This window comes from Hemibagrus wyckioides, linkage group LG17 (assembly GCF_019097595.1).
Source record: "Hemibagrus wyckioides isolate EC202008001 linkage group LG17, SWU_Hwy_1.0, whole genome shotgun sequence".
NCBI classification, from domain to species: Eukaryota; Metazoa; Chordata; class Actinopteri; order Siluriformes; family Bagridae; genus Hemibagrus; species Hemibagrus wyckioides.
This window is the reverse complement of record NC_080726.1, coordinates 15,682,720-15,701,855: the sequence shown is the minus strand read 5'-3', so window position 1 is coordinate 15,701,855 and position 19,136 is coordinate 15,682,720. Positions and strand designations below refer to the sequence as shown.

At 39.2% G+C, this 19,136-nt stretch overlaps 2 protein-coding genes across 3 annotated transcripts; one reads left to right on the top strand and one right to left on the bottom strand.

Annotated features, from left to right (window-relative positions):
* Window positions 1–1,955: 1,955 nt before the first annotated feature.
* LOC131367562 (tubulin beta-4B chain-like) lies at window positions 1,956–4,800 on the bottom strand. The gene is made up of 4 exons (XM_058412932.1): window positions 4,534–4,800; window positions 3,898–4,006; window positions 3,693–3,803; window positions 1,956–3,063 (listed from the first exon to the last, which is right to left on the bottom strand). Exons 1-4 carry the CDS (start codon window positions 4,588–4,590, stop codon window positions 2,003–2,005), a joined length of 1,338 nt encoding a protein of 445 aa, XP_058268915.1. The 5' UTR covers window positions 4,591–4,800; the 3' UTR covers window positions 1,956–2,002.
* A 2,924-nt stretch (window positions 4,801–7,724) lies between these two features.
* On the top strand, window positions 7,725–12,568 carry exo5 (exonuclease 5). 2 transcript variants are annotated; one of them, XM_058414602.1, is made up of 7 exons: window positions 7,725–7,912; window positions 8,129–8,209; window positions 8,823–8,904; window positions 9,858–10,108; window positions 10,223–10,327; window positions 10,449–10,621; window positions 11,709–12,568. In XM_058414602.1, exons 2-7 carry the CDS (start codon window positions 8,134–8,136, stop codon window positions 12,180–12,182), a joined length of 1,161 nt encoding a protein of 386 aa, XP_058270585.1. In that variant the 5' UTR covers window positions 7,725–7,912; window positions 8,129–8,133; the 3' UTR covers window positions 12,183–12,568. The 2 variants fall into 2 exon arrangements, with proteins under 2 accessions (XP_058270585.1, XP_058270586.1); XM_058414603.1 differs by having other exon boundaries at window positions 7,725–7,999.
* Window positions 12,569–19,136: the final 6,568 nt, after the last annotated feature.

The window sequence follows — 19,136 nt, the reverse complement described above, 5'->3', positions numbered from 1 at the left end:
ATTCTTCCATGAAGACCACTTCTAGTCAGACATCTTCCAAAACCTCAAGTAAGTTGCAGAGTTTGGCTGCTCCTTATCTAGGTTCAAGCCTCTTACACAGCTGTTTCTGTGTCAGATCTAGGTCTCCATGGATCAGACATTTTTGTCCAGCACATCAGACAGATGCTCGATTGGATTGAGGTCTGGGAAATTTGGAGGCCAAGTCAACAATTCAAACTTTGTGGCATGGCGCATTTTCCTGCTAAAAGAGGCCACAGCCATCAGGGAATACTGTTTCAATGATAGTGTACATGGTCTGCAACAATGGTACATGTCAAAGTAACATCCACATGGATGGCAGGACCCAAGGTTTCTCAGCAGAACTTTACACAAAGCATGACACTGCCTCCGCCGGCTTGCCTTCTTCCCATAGTGCAACCTGGTGCCATGTGTTCCCCAGGTAAGTGACGCACACACTTGGCACTTTCGGTGGTGCACAGGGGTCAGCATGGGCACCCTCACTGGTTTGCAGCTATGCAGCCCCATATGCAACAAACTGTGATGCACTGTGTATCCAGACACCTTTCTATCAGAACTTCTTCAGCAATTTGAACAACAGTAGCTTGTCTGTTGGATCGGATCACATGGGCCAGCCTTTGCTCCCGACATGCATCACTGAGCCTCGACCATCCATAACCCTGTTGCTGGTTCACCACTGTTCCTTCCTTGGACCATTTCTGATAGATACTGACCACTGCAGTCCATGTCCCAAAACCCAAAATTTGACCCCAGGTTTGAATGAGTACATGATCTGGACTGAAGTCCTGTTATAGGCTGGTGCCCCATCGAGGGTGTGGTCCTCCCTCTAACCTAGGCTCCAGATTCACTTAAACCCTGCCCAAAATACAGTAGTTAATGGAGCTGAATGAATAAATATTTATTTTTAATCCAGTATTAACTATATTTGTCAAATTGCTATGATTCATCTCAGCTAGACAGAGTTCCCACCTCAAATGAATAAAGTGTTATCTATATTTCTATTGTATAATGCAGTGATGGTTAGCTGACATGATTCTGAACTAGTGAGTGTAAAGTTGCACAGTTTACATTTCAGGGACATTAGAGACACTGTTCACCTCTGGAGCAAGACCCTTAACCTTCAACTGCACAAATCTAGGAACACAAATTTGATTCTCATTTACTTGTAAGCCTTAAGAGAGTCTGTCAAATGAATTACATGATAAATTCCAGAGATAGTTTCCCCTTTATCACATGCTGGCAATGCACTATTTTACTAGCGCTTGTGTTTTTTCAGGCAATAAGAGAACACTAAAATAACTATGTTCTGTGGCTTGAATTTCATCAAAATTGTATTCACAGTTTTCATACATGATTAAATAAAATCAATTCTTAGTAATGGTTTTAACATTTTGAAAATGATCAGGTATTAGAACAAGTTTAAAACAACAGCTCCATCTGCTGGATAAAAATATCTAATGTTTTTACTAACTTCGTAAATAATTCTGAAATATTATGCTACAGGTTGCATATATTTAAACGAGTTAGTCCTCTAGTATTTATTTTCATGTGTAACCAAACTTGTAATAAGTGAGGAGCAGAAAGGCTCCATAGCATCGTTTGCTCAGATATTCATTCAATTCCTGTTTTTACAATTTGAACATTTACAATCTTTGAATCCATAAAAAAGAAACATTTACTGTATTTATTACTGAGTCATATGTCTAATGCATAGATTCTGTTAAGAATAATGATTACCCAGAATTTTATATAATTTTAAATGGAGAATCATTTTGCTTCATGTAACCCAGACAGCGGAGGCAGAAAAGCTGAAAGAATTAAAATAAAACTGGACTCTAAGCTAATGAATGATTTAGTTAGGTAAAAATGAGCACAGGGAGAGCCAAGTTGCCAAAGTGAAACATTTATTAGAAAGTTAGAAGTGACTAACTTTTTAATTGGATCCCAGAAGACGACATGGAAAACATGAGAAAGATAAACATCTTTATTCCACCTCCTCTTCTGCCTCATCCTCAAAGTCACCCTCCTCTTCAGCGGTGGCATCCTGGTACTGCTGGTACTCAGACACCAGGTCATTCATGTTGCTCTCTGCCTCAGTGAACTCCATCTCATCCATTCCTTCTCCTGTGTACCAATGCAGGAAAGCCTTTCTTCTGAACATGGCTGTGAACTGCTCAGAGATGCGCTTGAACAGCTCCTGGATGGCCGTGCTGTTGCCAATGAAAGTGCCAGCCATCTTAAGCCCTCTTGGTGGGATGTCACATACAGCAGTTTTGACATTGTTTGGGATCCACTCTACAAAATAGCTGCTGTTTTTGTTCTGCACATTGAGCATTTGCTCATCAACCTCTTTCATAGACATGCGGCCCCGGAAGACAGAAGCCACAGTCAGGTACCGGCCATGGCGTGGGTCACACGCTGCCATCATATTCTTTGCATCAAACATCTGCTGTGTTAATTCGGGCACAGTGAGTGCACGGTACTGCTGGCTGCCTCTGCTCGTGAGTGGGGCGAAACCAGTAATAAAGAAGTGCAGACGAGGGAAGGGCACCATATTAACAGCCAGTTTTCGCAGGTCAGCATTGAGCTGTCCAGGGAAACGGAGGCAGGTGGTCACACCACTCATGGTGGCAGACACAAGATGGTTGAGATCGCCATAGGTAGGAGTTGTGAGCTTTAAAGTGCGGAAACAGATGTCATAAAGTGCTTCATTGTCAATGCAGTACGTCTCATCAGTGTTCTCCACAAGCTGGTGCACAGACAGAGTGGCATTGTAGGGCTCCACCACAGTGTCTGAGACTTTAGGAGAGGGCACAACACTGAAGGAGTTCATGATGCGGTCAGGATACTCCTCACGAATCTTACTAATGAGCAGCGTGCCCATGCCTGAGCCGGTGCCACCACCCAGGGAGTGAGTGAGCTGGAAGCCCTGTAGGCAGTCACAGTTCTCAGCCTCTTTACGTACAACATCCAGCACAGAGTCCACCAGCTCAGCACCTTCAGTATAATGGCCTTTGGCCCAGTTGTTTCCAGCCCCACTCTGACCTGTGGAAAGAGGGACAATAAGGCAAAAACATAGCCATGTGGTCAAGCATGTGAAATTAATAATAAAGAAATCATGGGCAATTTTTGTGCTGGGTCTGAAAGTAATAAAATATTGCCCTTTAGGGATTTAATCACTTGATGGTCCTATATCTTAGGTGCTCAAAAACTGACAAATCTCTCAAGTCCCCCTTGAAAACATTTACATTGCTACATGTGACCCCAGGTTGCCAAAAGAGCATTATGTAATATGCTGGCACAATATTAAATTACTGTAATGAGGGATTTAAAGCCAATATAGATATAATGGAATGTGACTCATTTCAGAGTGAAACCGCATATGAGCGTGGGTATGGAAATTCAGTGCATCAGTGATATAGCCAAAATTCAAAGGCAATTCAGGGGCAAGGAAAAAAAAAAAAAAATCAATTTTTACTTTATTTATTTTTATTATATGACTGAAAAATATTTCATGATTATTTCACTAATCACTATTAGATTAGCATTTAGTTCAATCTTGCAAAATGTGATGAGCAAGCAAAGATAAAGGTTCCACTTTGATTTTATTCTGTTTATCTAAATCTTTAAGAAAGCTTTAATATACATCTAAAAAAATATAAAATTTCACCCACCAAAGACGAAATTGTCTGGTCTGAAAAGCTGGCCAAAAGGGCCAGATCTTACAGAGTCCATGGTCCCAGGCTCCAAGTCCACGAGTACAGCCCGGGGAACATACTTCCCACCTGTGGCACCACAGTATACATTCTCACTACGGGTATTTAAGGTGGCAATTAAACCATAAGCTTATTTGACAGAAGGTGGCATTATGAGTTGTACCAGAGGCTGCGTTGTAATACACGTTAATCCGCTCAAGCTGCAGGTCGCTGTCACCGTGGTAGCTGCCGGTGGGGTCGATTCCGTGCTCATCACTGATCACCTCCCAAAACTACAACAGCATCCAATTACATCCTTATTATAGTCACCAATTACTGAACTCTCTAACGTTCTCAAGCTAGTCTGAGCAAGAATTTTACCGGTAATCATGCGTAAATAATTTAAACCAGGAATGTGAAAGCTTATGCTCAAAGAGCCGGTGTGTGTGTGTGTGTGTGTGTGTGTGTGTGTGTGTGTGTAGCTTTTCATTCCAACCGAGAAGAAGCCTCACCTGAGTCTACTGAAGGCCAGGAGCAGTTGATTAACCAGGTGGACTCAGGTGCGACTCCTGCTTGATTGGGATGAAAACCTGTACCTACACCGGCCCTGCGGATAAACTTTCACATCCCTGATTCAAACAACTGCCATTGTTAAACTACGATTTAACTAAAATAATACATAAATAAATTATTAAATAAATAAATACATGTAGCTTAGATAACTAAGATATGAGCAACTGTAACTATATAGCACTGCTGCTATTCCCAACTATAAACGCAAAACTATAACAATTGTGCACTATCCATCCTTTAAACTTACTTTTGCACCAATTTGATTCCCACACTGACCAGCTTGGACATGAACAATCTCCCTCATTTCAATACCTGTAAAGTCAAGCTGCCTGAATCACACTGACTCCCTCACCGCCGCCACTCTGATTTAAACACCACCAGCACAAAGGTCTTGGAACTCCATTGGCTCAACGGAACGTCAATCATTCCGTATGGACTATTATTGGCACTCAGAAACAGGTATGATGTATCATGGATTTTGATTGGCCACCAGAGATTGTGCTCCGTCTCCAACAGTGATGGGAATTCCGACTCGTTACTGCGAGTCCGATAAGAGCCAATAAGAGCCGACTCCCAGATGCCTCGTTGCAATTTTTTTTCCAGTGTTTGTGACAGTTCCTGATCAAATCTTACTCCACTGTCTAATTAACAAAGCAATTATAGATAATTGCCTATAAATGTTCATCCATGCAAATAATAAATAACCCTATAGAGAGAGTCTATAACCTTTCTTTCCTCTGAGAGCTACTTTGACAAAATGAAGGTGGTTAAGAGCTACTCATGTTATAATATCTGTAACATTTATTTACACAGCTTATTGTCATAAACCAAACCAGCTCAATAAGCTATTGCTGTGTGAAAAAAGTCAATGTCGAACAGGTATATTTTGTAATAAAAATCATTTTAAATTCACTTAAACAGCAAGTTAACTGTTGAGTCGAGTTAACTGATTAATTCAACAGGTTTGCTTCTCGGTTATTATTCTGTTATTTATCAGCAAATTGTTACTTACAAGTCTCCTGACACATACCCCGATGTCCTCAGCAAGACTGAATAAGACTTGAAAAAAAAAAGGAACACCTTTGTTATGGAAGTTAATATTAATTTTGAAAGCAGAGACCTGAAATTGTATTGGACTTTATGTGATTAAATAATAGTATTTTTGTGGCATTCATATCCAATTGCAATGAGAATATTAAACTTTCTGAAACAGCAGCTGCACTAATAAGAAATGTCTACAGCTCACTCGTCCTGCATCTTTCTGTAGCAGGACAGATTCATTCAGAACTTTTACTTTAGCAGCATCGTAGCTTTATTCCTAACACTGTTGAATAGATCTGCCATGTGTTTTCATTATCCTTTTTCCAAACTACTTGTGCAAGCTTCTACAACATTGGCTCCATCATTCAGTGACACATTGTACCATTTTCCCAAGCACTTTATCGGGCTGTCTTTGATGGATGGCATAAACTCACCTTGGACTTTGAGGTCTATACTTGCTTGTGACACTGCCCTTCTTAATCACCAGCATCCTAGCCTTGAAGTACAGTCTTGCCCACATGGCTACATCTCTCAGGGTTTCCAACACCCACCTCACCTGAACATGGGACACCGTTGTTATTGTCAGGTCATCCATGAAGCCCAACACCACTGGTTGCCTGACTCGAATGCAGGACTGCAGATTATACTTTCTGCTGCTGTTATTAGAAGGATAATATTTGTAATAATAATAATAATTAATTGAAAACCTGGTTTGATAAAGGGATCCTTTTGGTAGGACAGTTGTTGAATTCTCAGGGGTATTTAATGACTTATGATGATTTTTTTTTCAAATTTTAAAAGAATCCCAAAAGAATATGCCTCTGTAACTGAAGCTGTCTCTTCTATTATTGTGTCTTTATGTAGAGGTATTTCATACTCTAAACATGTTTCTTTACTTCACCCGGCTGACACTTTCTGTGGTAGAATTTGTTTTTCAAATTAGTGGCTTAGTGGTTAGCATGTTTGCCTTACACCTACACCTTCAGCGTCCTGAGTTCGAGTCTTACTCCCGCTCACTGTGTGTGTGGAGTTTGCATGTTCTCCCCGTGCTTGGTGGGTTTTCTCCGGGTGCTCCAGTTCCCATCCAAAGACATGCTTCTAGGCTGATTGAAGTCTCTAAATTGCCTATAGTGTGTGTGATTGCATGAGTGTGCATGTGCCCTGTGATGGGTTGGAACTCCGTCCAGGGTGTATCCTGCCTTGATGCCCAATGACGCCTTAGATAGGCACAGGCTCCCTGTGACCCGAGTATAGATCGGATAAGTGGTACAAACAATGAAATGAAATGAAAAATAAGGCTATACATTTATTATTTCAAAAAGAAATTGTTACTAAGCCATGTGTTATTTTCTATTGGTCTAAGTTTATTGGAAATATGAATTGGAGGAAAGTTTGGATATTACCTAATAAATATCTCAATTATTAGGAAATTTCACTTTAAGACACTGCACAAATTTTACCCTGCTAAGCATTTTTTAAACAGATTTGTTGATGATATAGATGTAAATTGTTTATTTTGTTCATTACAACCAGAAAGGGTACCTCATATTTCCTGGCATTGTCAATATACAAAGAAGTGATGGTGGGAGGTTTCTAGATTTATAAATGACAAAGTGTCGTGCAACTTTCTTTTACTATATGAACATGTAATATTTGGCTTTTTGAACTATGGTAAGAAGTTGGAAAAATGAGGCTTAGGTGATCAATCTCTTGATTATACCTGTTATGTTTTATATCCATCATTGTAAAATCAGCAATCAGAAACTCCTTTTTCTCTGTGGTATTTAAGGAATTAGATAATTATATAAGCACCATTAAGGAGAGTACAAACAAAAAAGCTGTAAAAACTGTGTATTTATTTAGTACATTTAAGTTATTGTAATTTAGCAAGGCCTTTCTTTATTTTATTTTTTATTTATTTGTTGGTTTTATATATACATGTGTAGTTAAAAACACAATTTAGACAAACCAGAAAAGGTAGGAATAGTTTGCGGATAGAATTCTTACCGTTGATTGGACGAGACATCTGTCACTCAAGATATACAGGAATACAGCAGGCTGCAGCCTTAGAAAGTTGATTGGTGTTTCTGTATATGTATGCAGCTCTGCTCTTATAACACTCCTTAAATAATTTAATCTGAAATAGTTTAGACTTCAAAACAGTTCTTTAGGTGTGTTTATAGACATCGCGAACTAATCTTTATGTCATGATACGCTATCAATATATCCAAAATCACTGCATATGAATGGCCTTCCCCAAAATAGTGTAAGAGCTGAAAAAAGAGATTCTGTTTTGTTATAATATTTTGTATTTATGTATGGACTTTTATTTTTACAAGGAAGCTTGTAAGGGACTTTTATTTTGCTGAAATATATTAAGCAGTGACTTTTTTGGGAGGGGTCAGTGTAATAAAGGAGAAGAGAAAATAAAGTGAGAGTTGCACAAAAAAAAAAAGTATTAAAAGTGAACGGCAAACTCCACACATGTACAAGAAATAAATTTAGATATACAATTTCCTGCGTGAGAGATGTCTCGTCCAATCAGCGGCAAGAATTCCATTCGCAAACAATACTTATCTTTTCCGGTTTGTATTTGTTCTTTTGTTTTCTTATTTGTTATTTTGTTTTGCACTTCTCGGCCACCGTAGGGAGACATGTGACCGCGACTAAACGTAAACATTTAATCACAATACATGTAAAGCATGACACTAATGATGTGATGGATTAATATATCGTTTTGTATGTGAGATGCCCGGAACACCGTTCATGTTCAAGCGCGTGCGTTATTGTTTCACGTACAGTGATCATGGAGCAGGAAGGAGACTGGGACGACATCAGCGACTCTGAACTGCTGGATATCCAGTCAGAACATTTCTGCATCGGTAAACAACAACTGTGTATGAAGGGGGTGCACAGAAGCGCGGTTTTAAAGCTTTGTTAAAAAGCATTTGCATCTGCAGTTTTGCTGTTTTTGTTTAACTGTTTGCATATTCGCAGCAGGCAAACAAGTCATGCAATATTTCTGAGGATATTCAGAATATCCTGAGGATATACGTCATATTTCTGAGGATATTCAAAATATCTTGTGTATATACGTCACATTTCTGAGGATTTAAGTCATGCAACATTTCTGATTTTAGTTCTGCGTCATGAGTAAAATTTAAAGACTGAACTCAAGATGGCGCTGTTGTACTAATTTGTAGGACTAATCACACGCTCGTTATTGCGAAATCTTAAAAAAAAAAAAAAAAAACTCTAAAAGTAACCCTAACTTTTTTTGTTGTTATTTTAATTTCTCTCGGTTTTAATTATTGTAAGGATTTCAGAATTGCCCAAATCCACCCACACAATATTCATGAGATGCTGCACATCCAAAAAGCTTGTGCTATTTTCCAGTGATTTAAACCGTATTAAATATAACAATTAATTCGATTAATTCAAAAACCTGCTTCAGTTCTTGGCACATTGTGAAAGATTGTGTTTGTGAAATTTCAGAAGAGTTCTCTCAGCCTTCCAGCTCTAGGGCCACAAGTGGAGACACTCAGATAAATACCACAATCCCAGCAACGCTGCCCAGGTAAGTCACGATCATTTCGAAAACTATGCTGCATATGTGTCTTATATATGTAATAAGAGCAATTTATCCTTTTTGGAGCCCTTCTTTGTCAATAAGCTGAATTGCAAATTCGATTAAGTTACATTTGCACTGACTAGCCTTCACTTTCCACACAACTGACCCTACTCCTTCTCACCAAACTACATCAGGCCTTTTAAATGCCTTTTAATACGCTGCTTGGCAGAACTGATTTAGGACAGAGCTTATATCATGACTAGTATCCAGTTTCATGACTTGGGCATCCTGGTGGTCCAGCAGCAGGATCCCGCACTCTCATTGCCGCGGCCCGTGTTCGATTCCCAGGCTAACCCAGCCACTGAAGAGTTAACTCTCGATGTCGGTCCCAAGCCCAGATAAATTGTGAGGGTTGCATCAGGAAGGGCATCCGGTGTAAAACCTGTGACAAATCGAAACATGCAGACCAAATGATCTGCTGTGGCAACCACACACAGGGAGCAGGCGAAAGAACAACAACAACAACATACAGTTTCATGACTAGTATCTAATTTCTTGACCAATAAACATTAATAAAATAACAAGATCTATTGTATAGTATATTTCCAAGGTACGTTTCAAATTACATGATATTTATACACTCACTGAGCACCAAACACCTATACACCGACACCTTCATGCAATTATCTAATCAGCCAATCGTGTGGCAGCAGTCCAATCCATTAAATCAAGCATATATACGGTCCAGCAGCTTCAGGTAATGTTCATATCAACCATCAGAATGGGGGGAAAATTGATTTCAGTGATTTTGACAATGGCATCATTGTTGGTGCCAGACATGCTGGTTGAGTATTGTATTTATAGTTGGTTGCTGATGTTGGATGTAATGTAATGGCTCTGCAGTACCTTTCTTTACACTGCTTAACAAATATTGTACATGTCTCTATCATGACCTGCAGTACCGTGGAGCAGTTAAAGCAGAGTCCTGTTAAAAGAAATGAAGAGACAGGTGTGAAGAGGAAGCGTGATGCTGAGGACAGCCATATCCCTTCCCTGCGTTTCAGGAAGCTTTACCTGGGTGTCAGCCTGCTGTCTGAGCAGACCTGGTGTGAAAAGAAAGTTGTGTATGGCATACTGAAACCTCAACTCAGGAAAAAAGATAAACAGAGAATTGAGGTGCAGAGCGGAACTAGCATTCATCTAGCAAGAGGTGAAAAATAGCATCTTTAAAAAATGCCTAGCTCTGGATAATTTATTTTTCTGTAACATGTTGTCCTAGCCTAGTATTATGTGTATTCTATGCTGTATATCTGTATCCTCACAGAGTTGGAGGTCCATGATGTCGTACCGATTAATATTCAAACCAGGGAGGATGCTGTGGCCATTGGTCTGGTCAACATGTTAAATATGATTCCGATTTTAGAGACGGGTAAGTCAAAAGCAAAAAGTCATTATTGCTGCTCAAAACAGAATATCTGTTTAGATCGCTCAGGGTATATTGCTATCTTGTTTGTCAACATATCTATTTTTGTGTTTTTTGGTGTCTTCAGGGCAGTGTGTGCGGGAGTTTCCAGTATTTGGTGTAGTAGAGGGTGTGTATTTTAAGGGCATTATTGATGAGCTGAGTTATAACCAGAAGGGGGAGCTGGTGTTGAAGGAACTAAAAAGTCGTAAGCACGACTCTCTGCCCAGTGCTGCCCAGGCTCTCGGCCATCACTTTCAGGTGTGTGAAATATTTCCTCCCCCACAACCTTTTTTTCTGCTTAAACTGACCTGTCACACTGTAAAAATCAGCTCCAACACAATTATAGTCACCTTTCAAGAGACTGGGCAACCTAATTAGATAAACATTACACAGGATGCTTCAAATTTTCCAGTCACCAAATTTTGTATAACTGCTTAGTCTTCCTCTTGATAAAAATCATTTAGACTCTTGGGGAAAATCCGTGTTTCAACACTAAAGAAACCGATCATTAATATGGATGCGCATGAAAAGCAGTTCAATAAAATGAATCCTATTCAAAACCATAAAACCGCTTTAATAGTTTGGAACAACTGAATATTTGCCAGGTAAAGGAAGCATGAACATACTGCTTTAAAACACACAGAGGAGAAAAGTAAAGAAGATGATAAAAAAAAAGAGACTAAAATTTCTGAATTTCATAGTTTAATTTATTCCCCAGTTTCAAAACCAGCTTTTAGACACCACTTCCCTAACAACACGCTGTTTGAAACAAGCCATTCCTAAGAGAAGCCTGCTTAACTATGACTGGAATCATGTGTTGTGGTCAGATGAGACCAAAACTCTACTTGGCCAAGATTAGCATCAGCATGTTTGTTGAATAAAGAGAACTGTACACAAGGAATAGCACCATATAAAAATAGAAAATCTGATGGAACTTTCATGCTTTGGGGCTGTTTTTTTTTTTTGATTGGTGGTTCAGGGGTTGTTGTGAAGAATTAAGGGCATAGTGAATTCCTCTGTGTTCTAGGACATTTTAGCCAGTGACTTGGCTTATTGTCTCTGGCAGGAGATTTATTCTAGACTATAGATTGATTAAATGACAACAAACATATTTTGAAATCGATAAAGGAAGGTAGCATAGCCAGTGTTTCTCGGTGATCATCCCAATGTGGAGATTTAACCCTTTTGAAGTCCTGTGGTCTGATTCGAAGAGGCATGTTCACATGCAGAAGAATATAAAATATCATGGAGGAGGGTCCAAGATGCACTTAAAAGTTGTGTCTAGGGAAGATTGTGTTTGCTGGTCTTTGCTCTGTTGACTGTCTTTTCTGTGTATGTGTGTTAGGTGGGCATGTATAAGCTTCTGTTTGATGCACTGGTCAGGGGGGAAGTGAAGAAGGAGCAAATTCTGGAGCACCTCAAGCTTAAAGCCTCTCTGGCTCTTGGAACTGAGGTCAAAACTCATGCCGCAAACGTTGGAATAATTGTAGCCACCTTCGATGAACTGCTTGATGCGTTCTTCCTCACTCTGTCCTGTTCTGATCTGCCATGTGTCGACGTGCTTCAGCTGGAGTACTGTCACCAGAGCTCTAGCAGTTTCATTGGCACCGTGTTGGTGTCGTTTGACGAGGCCCAGATGAGGACAGAGCTTCGTGGATATCTGGAATACTGGAGAGGACAGAGAGAGCCCAAGGGGGTGGATATAGAAGAGGCCTGGAAATGCACATCGTGTGTCTATGAAGAGATCTGTGACTGGAAAAAAAATAGATCTCAGGTTCCTGAGAGTCTTCACACCAGGAAGAGAGTCAACATGAACTGACATGCAGTAATTTGTTTCACCCAGCTATACTAATTGCATTAACCTGTGTCTGTGATTATAACTACTGCTTTTATACTTTTATTATGAGTATGAATGTCAATTATGTATTTTTACATAAGCATAAACTATCAATCCCAAATAGAAATTTTTTTATTGCTGTTTTAATGTCAAATATGATGTGTTAACTTTTGTTACTAAAATACAATGTACTTTTTTTATACAAAAATTGTTTAAAAAGAGTAACGAGAGTCTGTTAAAACATTTTAATGCATGTATGGCACAATCAAACCTCCTGATTAATCATGATAAATAATGCCGGTCTTATTTATCAGTCAACCAGTTCATTATCTTGTAAATAAAAGCAGCTGATCTGATTTCTCCTGCTCTGGTAATGTTTCATGGGTTAACACACCTGCCAATGTCACAGAGAGATCTCAAAATGCAGTAAGTATAGTCTATATAAAAAGTCTACACACCCCCATTCACAATTGCAGGGTTTTATGATGTGAAAATGAATGAATGATGATAAATTATGTCAGATGTTACCACCTTTTATTTGATACAGTATCCAACAAAATTTTGCTTGTAATACACTCTCTTGGGTAAGAGTTTTCAAACTTTCAAATATGCCCCAAAGATGCATCATCCATTCATTTTCTGTACCACTTATGCTACACAGGGTTGCAGGGAGTCTGGAGCATATCTCAGAGGACACCCTGGAAGAGAGATGCCAATCAGTCTACACTGCATGTCTCTGGATTTGGGGAGGAAACTGGAGTACACACAGGAAACCCATGTCCTCCTCCTCCAGTCTTAAGACATATTATAGGCTTACTGGCATCTCTGAATGAGTGTGTATGAGATTGTGCCCTGTAATGAGTTGGCACCCAATCCAGGGTGTTCCCTGCCTTCTGCCCCAAGTCCTATGAGTTAGATAGATTCGCAGTCCATAGTTCCCTGCAGTCCTGTGGTACAGAACATAGATGGATGCACCTCAGTGTCACTATCTGTATCTGTTTGCGTTTTCTGCTCTGAATATTCATATGTTCATCTGTTTTCGGATTTAAACCCAAAGTGGGCGTGGTCTACACAGGAAGGTTTTGTTGTTGTTGGTTAATTCAGTATGAACCCTACAATTATGCTCAGAGAAAAATCCTGGAAATAAACAGATGTGGAAAATGGCAGCACTCTCAGCTTAACTGCCTCTAACAGTTCCTCAACCTCAGCTCGATGTTTATAATTGGTTCTGTTTCATTAAATTCAAACGAACTAGCAGCCTAATTTAAACCACCGCAGCCCAGACCGGGGAGCTTCGAAAGATGAATGAATGAACCTTGTAATTGCATTAGACAGTGCAGCATGTTTATGGTAATTGAATGCGGTCTGTGTTTGTCCTGCAAACTGTAAGGATAAACCTCCTACATGTGTGGCTTTTAAAGTTATGTCACAAGGGATGCCGATCCAAATGAATATCTTTAGTCTTAACCAGATGCCCTTTAGACTTTACTGTGGCAAGCTGTCTACAAAAGAATAATAAATGATGTGTTTGTATGCATTTAGAACACTTTGTGTTTATTCCAAATGTAGTTACATTCAGTTTATTGTCCTTCTAGAAGGTTTTGTTGAGAGAAAATATTTTTGGAAACCTAGGGTGATATTTGAAATAAACCCACCAAATGAAGAAAGAACTCAATGAATTTTAAAGCATGAGGTACAACCAACAAGAGAATGGCCAAGTCAGAGTGCTGACCTCAATCCCACTGAAACACTGGCAAAATTTGAAGCAGTCCATTCAAGACATCCCAGCTATATAGAGGACATGTACTAAAACAGCTCTGCATAATGCAATGGTTTAAAATACTTATGTGGTTTAAAATAATTTTGCGGTCTTCAGCTATCCAGTTTCAGTGAGCCTGTGCCCCAGTAGTGTTTCGGATTCCTGTTTTTGACAGTCAGGAGTGGACCCTGGTGTGGTGTACTGCTGTTTTAGCTCATTTACCTTAGTGTGTGATGTGTTACGTATTCTCACCACAGGTAAAGAAAACGTATCTGTGTTACTGCAGACTTACTGTCAGGTATAAGCAGTCTGGACATTCTCCTCTAACTGTTCCCATCAACAACGTGTTTCCTTCCACAGGAAACCTTTTTGTTTTTCAAATGATTCTGTGTACGTTTGTGTGTCTGTGTATACACTAACCTGGCATAACTTTATGACCACCTGCCTTTTATTGCATTGATCCCCCTTTTGCTGCCAAAACAGCCCTGACCCGTCCTGCACTGTGTATTCTGACACCTTTCTATCAGAACCAGCATTAACTTCAGCAATTTGAGCAACAGTAGCTCGTCTGTTGGATTGGGCCACACAGGCCAGCCTTCTCTCCCCACGTGCATCAATGAGCCTTGGCCGTCCATGACCCTGTCACCAGTTCACCACTGTTACTTCCTTGGACCACTTTTAATAGATACTGACCACTACAGACCAGGAACACCCCACAGGAGCTGCAGTTTTGGAGATGCTCTGATCCAGTTGTCTAGCCATCACAATCTGGCCCTTGTCAAACTCGCTCAAATCCTTACACTTGCCCATTTTTCCTGCTTCTAACACATCAACTCTGAGGACAAAATGTTCACTTGCTGCCTAATATATCCCACCCACTAACAGGTGCCATGATGAGGAGATCATCAGTGTTATTTACTTCACCTCTCAGTGCTCATAATGTTATGCCTGATCGGTGTATAAGCTCCTTAGTATTGATATATCTGATATTTTGCACTGATTACTATATCTTTTCTAATGATTGAAATAATTTTACCATAATTCAGTTTATGTATAATGTGTGCATTTTGTGGCAATGGCATCCATTAGGGGGAGGTATTGGTCTTTTTTTATTTTCAAATTAAACCTAGACAAAGAAAACACAAATACGGTACTGTGATATGACAAAGCCCATTCCTGCATTGTATAATGACCAAATAAGGACATATAATTCTGTCTTTGCTTCTTGATGTGCTTGTTCTTAAATTCTGTGTGACATTTACTGCTGACGTTAAATTCGTCTCTGACACTGGAGTGTAGATGTGGGCAGAAAAAAAAGCTGTGTGTTTATTTGCACTTGTAATCTGAATCTGCAGTTAGGGCAGTGGTGTGTCACATTGCAGGCCTCGTCCTCATTATTACCAGGACACAGAAGAGCTGAACACATCAGAAACCTGGCATTAGGCCTGATAGACTCCCTGCAGGGCACTTATCTCACACACGTGCACACACACACACACACACACACACACACACACACACACACACAAACAGTGGAACAGCAAAAAAGCTGAAACTAAATCATGATGTATGTGTGTGTGTGTGTGTGTGTGTGTCTATTTTTGAACTGGTGTGTTGCTCACTGATAGTATCCAGGTGTTGCATTTGTTGTTTTAAGAGCCTCAGAGATTCTGTCAAATGATGGGAAGATTTCTCTCTCATATGCCCCTTGAGCCATGTGTTACGAAGATCAAGACAAACACTGTAGTGCACTTAGTTCTGACCTATCATGCTGTACAGATGAAATCAGAGCATCTCATTTCCATACTATACTACACTATATTTTATTCCACTGTACTGTGGTGTACTATACTCATCTTTGGAGTGTGATAGGAGAAACTAAGCGCACTGCTGTGTTCCTCTTGGCTGCTTAATCGCACAGGGCAAATTTGATGAAGATCTGAGAGTGTCAAATTTACCAGCCCAAAAAGTAGTAAAGGGGTTAGCCTTTGTTTTTGGCTGAAATATTTGATGTACTTTGTTTTTCCGCAGATTCACACCTTGAATTAAGAAGTTCATGTACATGTAGTTTTATCTTCCTGCTCCAGAGTTTAGATCAAACATTATATTTTCATCCTGTACTACATTATATTTTACTATAATGTACCGTATACTTACTATAATGTATCTCAGCATTGGAGTGTGACAAGATGAAACAATTTGGACAGTTGTGTTACTCTTGACCACTTTAATGCACAGGGTGAATTTACCTAAAAAAAATTGGTAAGGGGTTAACATTTATTTTTTTGTACACTTTGCATCTTGTGATAAGATGTTCAAGACAAACACAGAGATATGTTATGCTTTAACAAAGAGGTACACTACTGCTCAAAAGTTTGGGATCATTCAAAATTTTTTACTGTTTTCCAAGGAAACACACACAAAATCAGTCTGAATAGAAAATATAGCAAAAGAACAGGACATGCTGACATATCAGAGTTAGAAATAATGATTTTGATGGAAACGATGAATGTTTTCTTCAAACCTTGCCTTCATCAAAAAAAAAAAAACCCACCTTTTGCAGCAGTTAAAGCCTGGGCATTCTAGCTGTCAATTCTTCAAGATAATCTCATGAGATTTCACCCCATGCTTCCTGGAGCATCTCCCACAAGATGGATTGGCTGATGGAGTCTTCCTCTGTAGCTGAAATCAAGCTGAAATATGCAAGTGATCCCAAACTTTTGAGCGGTAGGGTATATTATAAGCTCTAAGCATCATATTTTCATACTTTACTGCACTGTATTATACTTCAAAATATATAAGTGTCATCTGTGAGTTTTTTCATACAAGAAAATGGCTTAAGGTTCAGCCTTGGTGGGTTTTTTGGGGTAAAAAAGTGCCATGCCTTGATTTTCACCAAATTTACACCATGCATTAGGAAGGCCATTACAAACAATGTGGTATGTTTAGTTTGGTCCTATTGTGTGCCTGAGGGAAAATTTGGTGATTCTGTAAGGGATAGATTTTTCACACAAAAATGATAAGAGGTTAGTATTTGTGTTTTTGGGAAAAAATAAAAGTCCACCAATTTTCACTTAATTCATACCTTGCATTAGGAATGTCAATGCAAACAGCAGTGCACTTAGTTTCATCCTATCATATTAAAGATCATATTATCTAGGCAACTCCTCTCCCTGCCATACTGCACTATTGTATACTACACTGAATCTCAGAAATGGGATGTTAGATGAAACTATTTGCACCGTCGTTTTATTCTTGACCACCTTAACACAAAGGGTGAATCTGGTGAGGATCTGAGAATGACACATTTTCCAATCCAAAAACACTGTAAGGGTTAGCCTTTTGTTTTTTTTAGGAGGAAAATATAACATGCCTTCTAGCCCAATCAGTCAGGACCACAAACTAAAAACATAGATTGTTATTACTGAAAACCTACGCTGCATAAATATTATTTATTACTTTTAGAGTATCCAGTTACATAAGAAAGTTTGAAATCCCTGTATACTGAAATGATAAAACCAAGCAGACTTCCACTTTCCTCTAATAATTTTTTTTCCTTTTTGATTAGCATCGTTAGGTATTGTCTTAGGCCATTGTGTTTGAACGTAGTTTTTTTTTTTTTTACTGTTGGTAATGGTATCTCTACACACATTTTATACCTTTCTCCAGCTGTGTTAAGGGTCAGTATTTTCCTTTTTAGGCCTTGTGAGAGCTGTTTTCAGATTCCATCGGCTCTTAACTTCACTACTTACAGCAAACTGCTTGTGAGTGTAATTAAATCTTCCTAGTTTACAGTAAGAAGAAAGTAAACATGTGTTAACTATTTTAAGTCTTTAGACCTTAATGACTCACAGTCAGATTAACCAGAATATCAGCATGGATGCAGATCTGTAGAAACACAGAATAAAACACTTTCACAGTTTGAAACATGAAGGTTTCATGTTTTATAGTGAACAATGGCAAACAAATGTAGGTGCAATTGAATTAATGTTAAGAGCCTAATTAATAATAATAAAAAGAAACTCAAAGTTTCTTTTGTTTCTATTAGTTTATATAAATAACAGGGAGATCCTTTTGATTTCTACTCCACCTACAGGACTCTGTCCCTTTTTGTGTCCCTTCTGTCTGCACCAGAAGATGAAGGACATAGGCTGTAATCTGCTGCTTGATAAGTTAAGAGCAATCACTGTACTGTTTGTAGAAAATGCCTGCACAAACAGAGGGCCATGCAATTCAGGCTCACTAATGAAGTCACTCAGACGCTAATGACCTGTTCATCCAGGCTCCATAAAAGCTCTCCTGCTTACCACTAAACACTCCACAAACACCTGGCACAAGGAGGAACCGGCCATCTGTAATGGCCTCCACAGATTCACAAAATGTCCTACTTGCTGAGGCCATTAAGCTCACTTAGTGCCTATAAAGCTGCTGAGAGAAGGAAATGTGTCCTCCTCATATTTATCTACAGGGAAAAGGAATGTGTGGCAAAAGTAAGAACACGAGCAGAGGGAACAGCGTGAACAATACTTAATGTCACTATGAATAGACTCTTTGAACTGTTACTACCCTTATGGGGAATTTGTTGAATTTGAATGACGTAGTTTGGATTATTATTTGTTATATTAATCCCAGTTGGTGAACCGTTCATTTTCACAACAGTAATATTTTCTTTAGTCCTTTGGCAAAATGTAATGAACACAAGGGAACAAATTTTAAGGTTAAAGCTTGCCTGACCTAAGTCGCTGTAAAGAGAAATAAATAAAACTGATAAAGCACTGAGCTGGTAAACTGATTGCGGAGTTGACCTTATTATGGTGACATTGATTATGAATAAGGTAATGCTGGACCTCCACCCTTGTGTGTTTGGAGATCTCTACACTATCCAGACATGGGAAAACTAAAACTCATAAGCTATCAAGCCTAAACTGGAAAAATGCCCTGACTGGGGGTCTGCCAGGGAGCCACAGCTTCAACATCATTCCAGCGTCAACATCGGCCTGGTGGTGGAAATCCAAGAGACTTGTGTCTTGTAATTAGTTATATTCCAAACAACATTGTCATCTGTAACTGTTTAAGGTCTAATGCATCACCGTCAAAACATTAAGTACATAAACCATCCATCCTTTTTCTGTAGCACTTATCCTACACAGGGTCATGGGGAGCCAGGAGTCTATCCC